Genomic DNA, 14,420 nt, shown 5'->3' with positions numbered 1-14,420 from the left:
TTGTTTGAGATTCGAATCACTCCACAAGCAAGATTGATCATGTCAAGCTTGAATGATTCTACATGCAACCTAAACTACATAGAATTGCAAAGAAACTTAGCCATTGGCTAAAGAAGAGCATAAATGCTTCTTTTACTATATCTTCAAGTCTTAAAATACAATAACTCTAAATTACTCTAAATTGTAACCCACCAAAAATTTACAACAATCAAACTTCATTCTTCTTCTGTAGCATGAATTGAAACATCTTTTGATAATTTTGACAGCCTTTTCTTCACATCTTCATTGAAGTATATTGTATGATTGATGTCTCTTGGTTCATATCACATAGGGTCTGAAACAGTAAGAGCAAATTGACATGATGCATATATGTCAGCTAAAGATTTATACTTCTTTGGAGGTGTTTCATCCGAAAATTCTTCAAGAGAAGAGTTGCTATTTAATGATGCTGAAGATGATAAATTTAACAAATTTTGTGTTGTAGTGGAGGCACTAGGAGATCACTAGAGTTGACCCTTGTCTCAATAATCTCTCTTGTATCATTATCTAATAGTTTTATCTTACTCGGACTAGTTTCGACTTTCACTGTGCCTTCTTCCTCAACTTGGATCTCTTTTGTATTTCCAAGTTGCACCTTAATTCTTTGCATCTTATCAAGCTCTTGAAATAAGGATTTGGTACCTGTCATATGGTTCGAGCATCTGCTATCAACAAACCATAAGTCACCTTTCTTTGGATTAATACCAATACATGTCATAGAAAGCTTTTCTTCTTCTTCTTTGTTTTCTGCTGCAAAATTCATTTGTTGATCTTTATACCAACAATCAGCTTTTGTGTGCCCATACCTTCTGCAATGGTAATATTGTTATGACATTCTTTGTTCATTGAATTGTCTTTGTCCATCATTTCTCCATCTACCCTTGTTATCATGGCCACCATGGAAGCTGCCAGATCCTCCTCTTCCATTACTTCTACCTGTTAAATGAATATTTTCTTTTTTGTTGCCTTCGTTGTTGGCTGTCTCCTTCACTTGTAGTGTCTTTTCTTTCATTCCTTTCTGATGATCTATTGATTCTTAACTCATGAGCTTGAAGCGAGCCTATCAGTTCATCAACAAAGAGTATTGATAGATCCTTAGCTTCTTCTATGGCAGCCACTATATGGTCAAACTTTGGAGTTAAGCTTCTCAACACATTTGCAACAATTGTTTCATCTGAAATTTTCTCTCCATAAGTACGCATCTGACTGACTATTGTCATTTCTCTTGACAAAAAGTCAGCAATTGATCCGCTATTCGTCATGAGCAAAGTTTCAAAATCACGTTTTAGACATTGCAATTTATCTGTTATGACCTTTGAATCTCCCTGTACCTCCTTCTGTAGAATTGACCATGCTTGCTTTGATGTGGTTGCTGCTGCAATTCGTGAAAAAATAGTCTCATGAATTGCTTGCTGAATAATGAACAGAGCGTTGGCATCATTTTTCTTGGTTTCTCTTAGTCTCTCTTTTTCATCTATTGTAGGTTCTAATTACATCTACGAACTTGTGCTCCACCAAGTCCCATAGCTCCTACGATCTGAGCAAGGTCTTCTTCTTGATGCTCCACCACTCATATTTCTCACCATTAAAAATTGGTAATAGCGATGCAAAGAAAGAAAAAATAGCTACTACGGTTTCTGTTTTGTGAAAAAAAATAATCACTCACCCTTGTGTTAACAGGAACTTGCTCTGATAACAAAGTTGTTGGGGAAAGGAATACTGAAACAGATAGGAATAGATAAAGCTGCTGTGTTTTATTATGGTTTTCTCACTCTATTATTACCCAATTCCAATATTTATTGCAGTGTTTATTATTGTTTTCTCACTCTATTATTAAGCAATTCTCATAGTTATCGGCTTATACACTAACCATAAACAACAAATTATGGAAATCTAGATACATTTAAATCTACTGACAATCTCCTAAAATTTTGGTAGTTTGAATACTTTGAATCATATCTCGAATATTTTAAATCATACCCTTTAAACAAAGTTTAGAATACATGCCATCTAAATAAATTATTCAAGAACATACTAACTTAAAACCAAAAGTTCACTCAGTTTGACTCCCTAGTCCCCATAAGCTAGGTGGCCTCTAACACAATTTGAGTCAAAAAAAGTTGCCCCATGATGGACTTCTTCACCCTGCTCGTCACTTCTGTGACACAACCTCACCTGAAATCATATTAAAATCGAGGTGACTATTAAAATATTCAGTAAGGAACTCTTCTTTGGGTCAAATACATAAATCATCAAAAAAAAAATCGAGGGACTTTAGTGGTTAATTGCCCGAAATACATAGCGTGTAGTTTTTACCACATGAAAATCAACATCCACCTTTACTCCTCAAAATGATTATCAACGAATGGTTACATGATTCACACAACGTGTAACTCTTTATCTTCATAACCATTTTTTGTAATCACTCCACAGAGTAACGGCCATTAGTGGCATGTTACCTGATTCACACAGCGCGTAACCATTACCACATGAAAATCAACATCCCTCCTTACTCCTTAAAATGATTACCAATGGTTGGTTACCTGATTCACACAATGTGTAATCCTTACCTTGATGTAATACTTACCTTGATAACCATTTCCTACGATCACCCAGCAGAGTGATCATTAGTGGCTGGTTACCCGATACACACAGTGTGTAACCCTTAACCATCAAACATAATATGCATGCATTAGGTCCGAAAATATTTATTTTCTTAAGCAAAGATGCATCATGTCACACAACTCACACCAAACATATTTCAATAATCGAACATAATATGCATGCAATAGGTCCCAATATATTTATTTTCATGGTCAACATACATCATATCATACAACACACAACCATACAATAGCAAACATATTCAACCTTTTAAAAAAAACAAAACATTTAAGTTTCAATAAGAAGGTCCCTCGCCTAGAGAGCTTCTTTTCTAATCATCCCCATAGATATTTGTCCAACTCCGACTTAGATCAAGCCTACATTTAAACACCCAAATTTAACCAACCCAACTTGACGTGATACAATGACTCCAAAAAAATCATAGGGTCTTATTGCTTACCTTCTTCCTACATAGTCCAGTCCCAACTATCTAAAAAAGAAACCTTGTTGTAATTTTGTTGGTTGACATGTTATCCAAAAAAGAAACCTTGTGTAATTTGATTGGTTGACATGTTGTACCTTGGTTACGATACAAATATTTAGAGGTGAACATTAAGGGTATGGTCCATTCAAAATCGAGATTGGACTCAAAACAAATAAGTCACATGAAAACTCACTGATTGCTCCTCCAAATGGTGGTTCCGGCATTGCGACGGTGTTCAACTTGCAATGGTAGTTGGGTGACTTATGACGATTGTCTGATGTGCGACAGTAACTGGCGATGGCATCGCGAGACGGTGTGAGCGATGGACGGCGGTGGTTTAATGAAGAAGAAGATGATAAAGAGGAAGGAAAAGGTGGCGGCTAGGGTTTGTGAGTGGCTGGCTCATCTCAGGCAGCTCTGTGAGATGGCTGGCTAGCTATGCGTTCGGCTATATGGAGCTAAACCCTAGGGTTTATTTTAATGTATTGGACCTTAGGCCCAGAACTTGGGCTTTACCGTACTCTCCCAATAAGGAACTTTCATCCTCGAAAGCTTCACTTAAATGCACAAGGTCTGTACTACATCCCTTCCGCTCAGAAGAGTTCAAGGTACTTGGTCATCAATTCCTCTTCTCGTTCCCAAGTGACTTCTTCAAGCTGGTGATTCTGTCATAATACCTTGACAAACATGATCTCTCGACTACATAAGGTCTTCACTTCTCTAGCCACAATTTGCATTGCTTCTTCCTCATAGTTCAAAATTTTATCCAATCATAGGGGTTTGAAATCTATCACATGCGATGGATCTGCTATGTATAGTTGCAACATCGATACATGGAACACATTGTGGACTCGTGAAAGCACAAGTGGTAGGGCCAATTGGTAAGCTACTTGTCCCACTCGTTTCAAGATCTCAAATGGTCCAATGAAGCGTGGATTTAACTTACCTTTGCTCCCGAACCTAAGAACACCCTTCATGGAGGCTACCTTAAGAAATACTTGTTAGGATCACACAACAACGCACACGCTCGATCTAGATGATCACAAAGAAAAGGATAGAGAGAATTGCAAGGAGAACTCTGGCTAAAAGAATTCTTGATTGATGACTTCAGGCATGTACAACAAGAGAGTACAAAGAATAGAAAGTACATTTCAAAGCTTTACTGGACGGGATATATATATGGTTCAGTCTACTAAATATAGCTTTACCAGATTTAACCATCTACTATATATAGCTATGTACCATATATAGCTTTACCGGATATAGCCACACCATATATGGCTTTACCAAATATAGCTTTACCAGATATAGCCATTGACCAAGCTATAAATACAGGGAGCAGACTCCATAACTCAACAATTCTCCCACTTGGAGACTGATCCTACACCATACCAATTAGGGCTTTGCATAGCTTTAATTTTCCAACATCAACACATTTTGTCAACATGTCTGCTGGATTCTTTGCACCCTCTATCTTCTCCAAACACATATCGCCTTCTTCCACTAACCTGCGAGTGAAATGGTACCGTCTTCTAATGTGTTTTGTTCTTGAATGATAGACTGGGTTTTTCACCAACTGTATGGCACTCTGACTATCTGTATAAAGGATCTTCTTGCACTGCTTCCGGCCTAATTCTTCTAGATAGTCTGTCATCCATATCATCTCCTTTCCAGCTTCAGCTATGGCCACGTACTCAGCTTCAGTAGATGAAAGAGCAACGCATTTCTGAAGCTTAGACATCCAACTCACTGCTGTTCCATCTATAGTGTAGATATACCCAGATGTGCTCTTGCTGGAGTCTACATCTCCACTCAGATCAGCATCCACAAAACCTTGCAGAACTACTTTGCCATTGCCATAACAAAGTGTAGTATTGGATGTACCTCTCAGATATCTTAGAAGCCACTTCACAGCTTCCCAATGTTCCTTCCCTGGATTTGCCATGTACTTGCTAACAACTCCCACTGCATGTGTTATGTCAGGTCTAGTGCAGACCATAGCATACATCAAACTCCCAACTGCAGAAGCGTACGGAACTGATGCCATGTGCTCACGTTCCTCAACTGTCTTGGGAGATTGCCCCTTTGACAATTTAATATGATTTGCCAAGGGGGTAGTCCTGGGTTTAGCGTTATTCATCTTGAATTTGGACAACACCTTCTCAATGTACTGCTCTTGGGATAGATTTAATGTGCCAGCAGATCTATCTCGAGAAATCCTCATCCCAAGGATCTGCTTCGCTGCACCTAAATCTTTCATCTCAAATACTGAAGACAAGCTTGCCTTCAGGTGGTTTATCTCCCTCATACTTGATCCAGCAATTAGTATATCATCCACATACAGGAGTAGAAACACATAAGAATCAGTGTATTTCTTGAGGTAGCAACACTGATCCTTTTCACTTCTGTGGAAACCACTCTTGCTCATGAAGGAGTCAAACTTCTTGTACCATTGTCTCGGTGCTTGTTTCAGTCCATACAAGCTCTTATTGAGCTTACACACCATGTGCTCCTTGCTTGGAGCTGCAAATCCTTCGGGTTGTTGCATATAGATCTCCTCGTCTAGATCTCCATGTAAAAATGCCGTTTTTACATCCATTTGCTCAAGGTGCAAATTCTCCGATGCAACAATACTCAGTAGAATTCGGATAGTAGTTAATTTCACAACTGGAGAAAAGATCTCAGCATAATCAATGCCTTTTCTTTGTGAATATCCTTTAACTACTAACCGAGCCTTAAACCTCCTTCTGCCATCTGGTTCAACCTTGATTTTGAACACCCATTTGTTCAACAGAGCTCTCTTTCCTGTAGGCAACTCAGTCAGCACCCACGTATTATTCCTTTCAAGTGAGCTCATCTCATCATCCATGGCTTGCTCCCACTTAGTTGAATCTTCCACTTGTAGGGCCTCATCAAAGGACTCTGGTTCTCCTTCGTCAGTCAGCAACAGATAGTGTAATGAGGTTGAATATCTGTCTGGTGCTCTGGTAGTTCTGGATGATCTTCTCAACACCTGTTCAGGTGCAACTTGCTCCACGTCTGGTTCTTCAGCAATAGGATCAGCCACGTCTGGTTCTTCAGCAATAGGATCAGGAGTTTCTTGAGCTTCTGTTGTACCATCACTGTGTGAATTTTCTTGCCACTCAAATTCAACTCCCACTTGCTTCGTAGTCTCAGAGTTTATCTTCTCTCTGTCCTTGTACATGACATTTTCATCAAAGGTCACATCACAGTGTCTTAGGATCTTCATATTTTTCTCATCCCAAAACCTATACCCGAACATGTCAGAGCCATAGCCTATGAAGTAGCATTTCACAGCCTTAGCATCAAGCTTATCTCTCTTCTCTGGATCAACATGAACATATGCAGTACAGCCAAAGGTTCTCAAGTGAGAGTACTTGAGTTCTTTTCCTGTCCATACTTCTTCGGGCAATTTGAACTTCAAGGGTACTGACGGCCCTCTATTAATCAAATATGCTGCTGTGTTCACAGCATCAGCCCAGAATGCCTTTGGCAATCCAGAATGAATCCTCATGCTTCTTGCTCGCTCATTCAAGGTTCTGTTCATCCTTTCTGCAATACCATTTTGTCTTGCCTTACCGGGAATTGTTCTTATTAATCTAATTCCCTCAGCTGCACAAAATGTTATAAACTCTGATTTGTTGTACTCTCCTCCATTGTCAGACCTCAGGCATTTGATCTTCAAGCCGGTCTGATTTTCAACTTCAGCTTTCCACTTCTTGAAGGTGGTAAACACATCTGACTTATGTTTCAGAAAGTAAACCCATACCTTCCTGCTGAAGTCATCGATGAAGGTGACGTAGTACCTTGATCCACCAAGTGATGAAACTGGAGATGGTCCCCAGACGTCTGTATGGACCATTTCCAACCGCACTTTCTTCGGTTCTCTGGCAGCCTTTGTGAAACTAACTCGTTTCTGTTTGCCCATAACGCAGCTCTCACAAAGACCCATATCAACAGATTTTAAGCCTTCTAAAGCTCCTTTCGCAGTGAGCATCTTCATTCCTTTGACGCTCATATGTCCAAGTCTATTGTGCCATAGACTTGAATTGGAAGCACTCTCAGCAGCAGCAGTCATGTTTATACACTCTGCAGTAGTGTATAAGGTTCCAGATTTTGTGCCACGCGCAACAACCATGGCGCCCTTCACAATCTTCCAGGAACTCTTTCCAAACTCTGCTGCATAGCCTGTGCTATCCAACTGACCAATAGAGATCAGGTTCTTCTTGAGACCAGGAATGTATCTGACATCTTGTAATGTCCATTGATTTCCTGCTGGAGTTTGTATGGAGACATCTCCCTTTCCTTCAATCTCCAAGGTTTTATTGTCGGCAAGATACACCTTCCCGAAATTTCCTGATTTGAAATTTCGAAACAATTCCTTACTTGGAGACGAATGGAACGATGCACCTGAATCCAAAATCCAGGATTCAGCTGGGCTATCCACACTAAGGATTAAAACGTCCTCAGCATCTTCTGTTGTGTATATAGAATCATCATCATCTTCAGATTTATGATTCTGCTTCTTCTTTAGCTTTGTACAATCTGTCCGAAAGTGTCCTTTTCCCCCACAGCTCCAACACGTTACGTTGGGTTTGTTTGGAGATTTTCCCCGGTTCTTTGATTTTGAACGCCCATGTTTGTTTGAGCTCTTTGATTTGCTTCTTCCCCTTCGATCAACACTGAGAGCATTGCCTGATGAATCTCCAGTTTCCCGTTTGCGAATACTTTCGCTGAGAACTACATCTCGAATTTCATCAAACTTCAGTTTATCAGATCCTCGGGAACTGCTGATTGCGGCAACAACAGTATCCCATGACTCGGGTAAGGATGACATCAAAATCAACGCTTTAATTTCATCTTCGAAATTAATTTCCACCGAACCCAGTTGACTTATGATCATATTGAATTCATTTATATGATCCGCAACACGTCCACCTTCAGACATCTGTAGATTGAACAATCTACGCATCAAATACACCTTGTTCATAGCCGACGGTTTTTCATACATATTTGACAGCGCCTTCATCAGATCTGACGTTGTCTTCTCCTTGATGATGTTAAACGCCACGTTTCTGGATAGCGTCAACCGGATCATCCCTAAGGCTTGTCGATCCTTGAGCTTCCACTGTTCCGTGGTCATGGTATCCGGCTTCACCCCCAACAGAGGTTCGTGAAGATCTTTCTGGTACAGATAATCTTCAATCTGCATCTTCCAGAAACCGAAATCGGATCCATCGAACTTCTCAATTCCAATCTTTGAACTTTCCATCTTCACAGATCGTGGTGAATTTTGCCTTGCTCTGATACCAGTTGTTAGGATCGATACCAGTTGTTAGGATCGCACAACAACGCACACGCTCGATCTAGATGAACACAAAGAGAAGGATAGAGAGAAGTTGCAAGGAGAACTCTGGCTAAAAGGATTTTTTATTGATGACTTCAGGCATGTACAACAAGAGAGTACAGAGAATAGAAAGTACATTTCAAAGCTTTACTGGACGGGATATATATATGGTTCAGTCTACTAAATATAGCTTTACCAGATTTAACCATCTACTATATATAGCTATGTACCATATATAGCTTTACCGGATATAGCTTCACCATATATGGCTTTACCAAATATAGCTTTACCGGATATAGCCATTGACCAATCTATAAATACAGGGAGCAGACTCCATAACTCAGCCATACTTTGTCTCCCACCTCGAACTCCAAATCCCTTTGCTTCACATCAACATAAATTTTCTAGTGAGTATTGTGTCTTCCTTCGATGATTTCTCCTTATAAGTAGATTACAATTGATGAAACTTATACTTTTAGCTTTGTAGATGCAAGATTTACAAGTTTGATGAAAAAACTAACTCAGGAGGATGAATCTCACTTTCAAGCGCTCAGACTAGAAACACGTTACTCTAACCTTTTTCTAAAATAGAAGAACTGAATTGACTACCTAAGATCCAACTGAGACCTTCTAACTATTTTAGCTAGTTTTAAGACCTTCTCATTGCTTTAGCTCCTTTTGGACCATTTTTACCATAGATTAAAAAAAATTATATAAGAAAGGTTAAGATTCTAAAATTATATTTATAATTGGAAAGGATAATATATCTAAAAATAAAATTACAACCCTGTTACATCACTCTCAGTATGTTAGTGCTTTTAAGTTTTTTTTAGTGCAAACACTATGGATTTAATATCATTAAAATGTGTGATGATTAACTCCACAATTATTGTATTCCAAATGGGAGATTATTTAATGTATTTTGTTCAAGTGGGAATTAGGGAAACATGCATAAATGATATGAAAAAGATATTATAGTAATGCAATGTCGTTTCATAATCCATTATTTCATGTCTCAAATCTCATGGCGACTTAAGTAAGAAAAGGCATAAAGAACCCTAACTAAAAAAATGTTCTTTATGTAGTGGATTTTTATAGCCATTGTGAATTTAATCATACAAATATCTTTGTAAAACCAAATAAGTTATCATGCTTCAATGCTCCTCTTAATCCTTGTTGATGAAGAGATATTTAGGTTGGAGGGTCAACTTGTAGAAGACGCCATAGTCAAATGACTTAGCAAGAGAATATCTAAGTTTCGCTATGAGAATATTTAGAGCAACAAAATCTAACTAAGAAGTAACTAAACTCGACATGAAAATACTTGAAATCCAAAACACCGTTGGGCGAAATTCAAAAAAAACTTTAGCTAATGGAAAACAAGAAGAACTGAAACTAAGCGTGTGAGCTTATAAACTTGACTTAGTAGAATAAGTCACTAAAATTAACTTTAGGATAAGTATTAATATACTTAGTAGACTAAGTTACTAACTTAGGAAACAACTAAGTAGAATTGGTACTAGTTGCCAAATTGTAGATNATAGTAATGCAATGTCGTTTCATAATCCATTATTTCATGTCTCAAATCTCATGGCGACTTAAGTAAGAAAAGGCATAAAGAACCCTAACTAAAAAAATGTTCTTTATGTAGTGGATTTTTATAGCCATTGTGAATTTAATCATACAAATATCTTTGTAAAACCAAATAAGTTATCATGCTTCAATGCTCCTCTTAATCCTTGTTGATGAAGAGATATTTAGGTTGGAGGGTCAACTTGTAGAAGACGCCATAGTCAAATGACTTAGCAAGAGAATATCTAAGTTTCGCTATGAGAATATTTAGAGCAACAAAATCTAACTAAGAAGTAACTAAACTCGACATGAAAATACTTGAAATCCAAAACACCGTTGGGCGAAATTCAAAAAAAACTTTAGCTAATGGAAAACAAGAAGAACTGAAACTAAGCGTGTGAGCTTATAAACTTGACTTAGTAGAATAAGTCACTAAAATTAACTTTAGGATAAGTATTAATATACTTAGTAGACTAAGTTACTAACTTAGGAAACAACTAAGTAGAATTGGTACTAGTTGCCAAATTGTAGATCAAGTTTTATGCTTTAACGAGAAAGATCGTTAGTGGTTCTTTAACTTTAGAAAAAAATTTAAGAAGCTAGTTAGTGCTCTCTCCATAATAAATACTCACGAGATGTATGTTTTTTCACAGCAATAAAGAAAATTGAAAATCTAGTTGCTTAAGGTTTCCTTTGCTTCTTTTACTTGTTTGGACATATTTCGATTATAGGTTATATCCAATAAAGTGAACCATAGATATTACTTTCAATTAGACTTGTAAGCTTTTCTTTGATCTTTCTCTAAATCTTACAAAATCATGGGGATCTTGTAAATGGAAGATGAGATCAAAGCCTTACATAAATATTCATATGATTTAGTTCAAATTTAATTTGTGAGCCAAATATGAGAAAAAGGCATACTATAGTGCTTGCCTCATCGACATTTGTGGAGGTACCTTCTTTTTTATTTCCCCATGTGGCTCCCTCTTTACCATTAAGCACCCATGAGAAGTTGATGAGCCCTCAACAATTTCCTATATAAGGAGATCAATAGATTCATTCTAGGCATCTCAAATTCTCTCCATGGCTATCACTAGAGTCTTGTGCCTTACCTTTCTTCTCCTTGTAGGGTTGGGTTTAGCTTCCGCTGCCCGAACCCTTCTTGATTATGATCCCCGAACACGTCACTATGGTTACGATCGCCCTAACCCTAGAGAAGGGTACGATTCGGGGCATCGTGACGAATCCTATGATAATGTATATGGAGGAAGATCGGGTGGAGGATATGGAGTCGGAGGGTCGGCTCTTGGAGGTTCAGGCTATGGAAGTGGTGGAGTAAGGGGTTCGGGATATGGTAACGGTGGAGGAAATGCATACGGAGGAGGGGTTAGCTCCGGCGTAGGAGGAGCAGGATATGGAAGTGGGAGTAGATATGGAGGTGGAGAAGATCATGGTGTTGGTTACGGTGGTGGGCGAAGTGGAGGTTATGAAAATGGAGGCAATGGTGGGTATGGGCAAGGAAGAGATCATGATATCGGCTATGGAAGTAGAAATGGAAATGGAAATGGAAATGGAAATGGGTATGGAGATTCCCATGGATATGGAAATGGTGGAGGAGTCGACGGTGGGTATGGAAGGGGAGACGGAGTAGGAGGCCATGCTGGTGGTTCTGGCATTGGCGCCGGCGGTGGTTACGGAGGCCATGCTGGTGGTTCTGGAATTGGGGCCGGCGGAGCTTACGGCAGTGGAGGAGGTCACGGAGGAGAACATGATAATAGCAAAGGAAGTGGAGAAGAAGGAGGTTATGACGGTGGATATGCACTCACAAACTCCATCTCAAACAAGAATTGAAACCCTTCTTAAGTATCAACCCAATCTTCATTATGTCAACAAAATAAAGAAATTGGGTAAGAGAATGTTGTTTTCTAAATCTATGTCGAAACTGCTTTCGAACCGAATCAATGTGTAACAATCCGACTTTTCGTATCCATAGCAATTAAAGCCGTTACAAAAAAAATAGGTAAAAGAAGTAATTTATTAATCATACCCTTTAAACAAAGTTTAGAATACATTCAATCTAAATAAATAATTCAACATACAAAATTCCCTAGTTCCCATAAACTAAATGCAAAAAGGTCTACAATGAAAACATAAAATTCGATGGAAATATAAAAATGCTCGAGTTGACCCATGACTGACTTCTCCACCCTACTCGTTAGTTCTATGCCACAACCTCGCCTCTTCTTCACTCTGCTCGTCAGTTTTGTGCTACAACCTCGCCTGAAAATCATTTTTAAAACAAGGTGAGTATTAAAATACTAGGTAAGGAATTCCTCTATTGGGTCAAATAGATAAAGACGATCAAACAAAATCGAGGAACCGTAGTGGTTAATTACCCGAAACACACAGCGTGTAGTTTTTACCACATAAAGATCAACATCCACCTTTACTCCTCAAAATGATTATCAATGGATGGTAATCCGATTCACACTTAACCCTTATCTTGATAACCATTTTCTGCAATCACTCTACAAGTGACCATTAATGGCATGTTACCTGATTCACTCATGTAACGCTTACCACATGAAAATCAACATTGATCTTTACTCCTTAAAATGATTATAAATGGCTAGTTACCCAATTCACACCGCGTGTAACCCTTACCACAACCTCCTTAATCCTCAAACATAATATACATGCATTAGGTCCGAAAACATTTATTTTCGTGAGAAAACATACATCATGTCACACAACTCACACCAAACATATTTCAATCATCGAACATAATATGCATCCAATAGGTCTCAACATATTTATTTTCATGGTCAACATACATCATATCATACAATAACACACAGCCATACAATAGCAAACATATTCAACCTTTAAAGAAAACAAAACATTTAAGTTTCAATAGAAAGGTCCCTCCCAAAGAGTTCTTTTCTAATCACCCCTATAGATATTCATCCAACTCCGACTTAATCAAGCCTTCATTTAAACCCCCAAGTTTAACCAACCCAATTTAACGTGATAAAATGACCCCACAAATCATAGGATCTTATTGCTTACCTTATTCTTACGTAGAGGTTCGGTCCAGTCCCAACTATCCAAAAAAAGAAACCACATTGTAACTTCGTTGGTTGGCGAGTTATACCACGTTGTAACTTCGTTGGTCGGCGAGTTGTACCTTTGTTATTCTACGGACATTTAGAGGTGAGCATTAAGGGTATGTTCCATTCAAAATCGAGATTTGACTCAAAAAATAAGTCACATGAAAACTCACTGTTTGCTCCTCCAAATGGTAGTTCTGGCGACGACGATGACGTTTAACTTGCAACCGCAGTGTGGGTGACTTACGGCGGTTGTCCAATGTGAGAGGGCGACTGGCGATGGAAGCGTGGGACGGCGTGAGCGATGGACAGCAGCGGTTTAAAGAAGAAGATGATAGAGAGGAAGAAAAAAGGTGGTGGCTAGGGTTCATGAGTGGCTGGCTAATCTCAGGCTCCGTGCTCTGTGAGGTGGCTGGCTGGCTGTGTGTTTGGCTATATGTACCTGAACCCTAGAGTTTATTTTAATGTATTGGGCTTTAGGTCTAGAACTTCGGCTTTATAATATTCCCCCAACAAGAAACTTTCGTCTTTAAAAGCTTCACTTAAATGCACAAGTTCTGCACTACATCCATTCCTCTCGGAAGAGCTCAAGCTACTTGGTCATCAATTCCTCTTCTCATTCCCAAGTGACTTCTTCAAGCTGGTGATTCCACTATAATACCTTGAACACAATCTCTCGACTACATAAGGTCTTCACTTCTCTAGCCACAATTTGCATTGGTTCTTCCTCATAGTTCAAAATTTTGTCCAACCGTAGGGTTTGGAATCTATTACATGCGATGGGTCTGCTATGTATAATCGCAACATCAATACATAGGACACATTGTGGACTCCTAAAAGCACAGGTGATAGGGCAAATTGGTAAGCTACTTGTCACACTCGTTCCAAGATCTCAAATAGTCCAATGGGACGTTGACTTAACTTCCCTTTGTTCCCGAACCTAAGAATACCCTTCATGGAGGTTGTTATGGATATTTAGTACTAAATTATAGTTTACCATATATATTATATTTGATCTTTTATTATAGAAAAATATGTAGATATTTGACTTCCATTACACATTATCTTTCCATTTATTTGATTATAAATAGAGATTTTTCCCACCATTTAGGTGGGGTGTTTTTAGCAAATATTCTGATGTAACAGAGCCTTTTTAGTTGAGTAACTAGATCCTTTACTTTCAATGGCTTCTGAATCCCCTACTCATCTTCTTCTCCACCACCCCGGTTGGCTTTGACACCGC

General features: G+C 38.6%; 1 protein-coding gene across 1 annotated transcript; it reads left to right on the top strand.

Annotated features, from left to right (window-relative positions):
* The first annotated feature begins 3,449 nt into the window (after positions 1-3,449).
* LOC111810503 (glycine-rich cell wall structural protein 2-like) lies at positions 3,450-11,918 on the top strand. The gene is made up of 2 exons (XM_023697211.1): positions 3,450-3,546; positions 11,197-11,918. Exons 1-2 carry the CDS (start codon positions 3,450-3,452, stop codon positions 11,916-11,918), a joined length of 819 nt encoding a protein of 272 aa, XP_023552979.1.
* The last annotated feature ends 2,502 nt before the right edge of the window (positions 11,919-14,420 follow it).

Source organism: Cucurbita pepo, chromosome LG14 (assembly GCF_002806865.2).
Source record: "Cucurbita pepo subsp. pepo cultivar mu-cu-16 chromosome LG14, ASM280686v2, whole genome shotgun sequence".
Taxonomy (NCBI): domain Eukaryota; kingdom Viridiplantae; phylum Streptophyta; class Magnoliopsida; order Cucurbitales; family Cucurbitaceae; genus Cucurbita; species Cucurbita pepo.
Note: the sequence above shows the minus strand (reverse complement) of the source record. Positions and strands in the feature narration are given on the sequence as shown.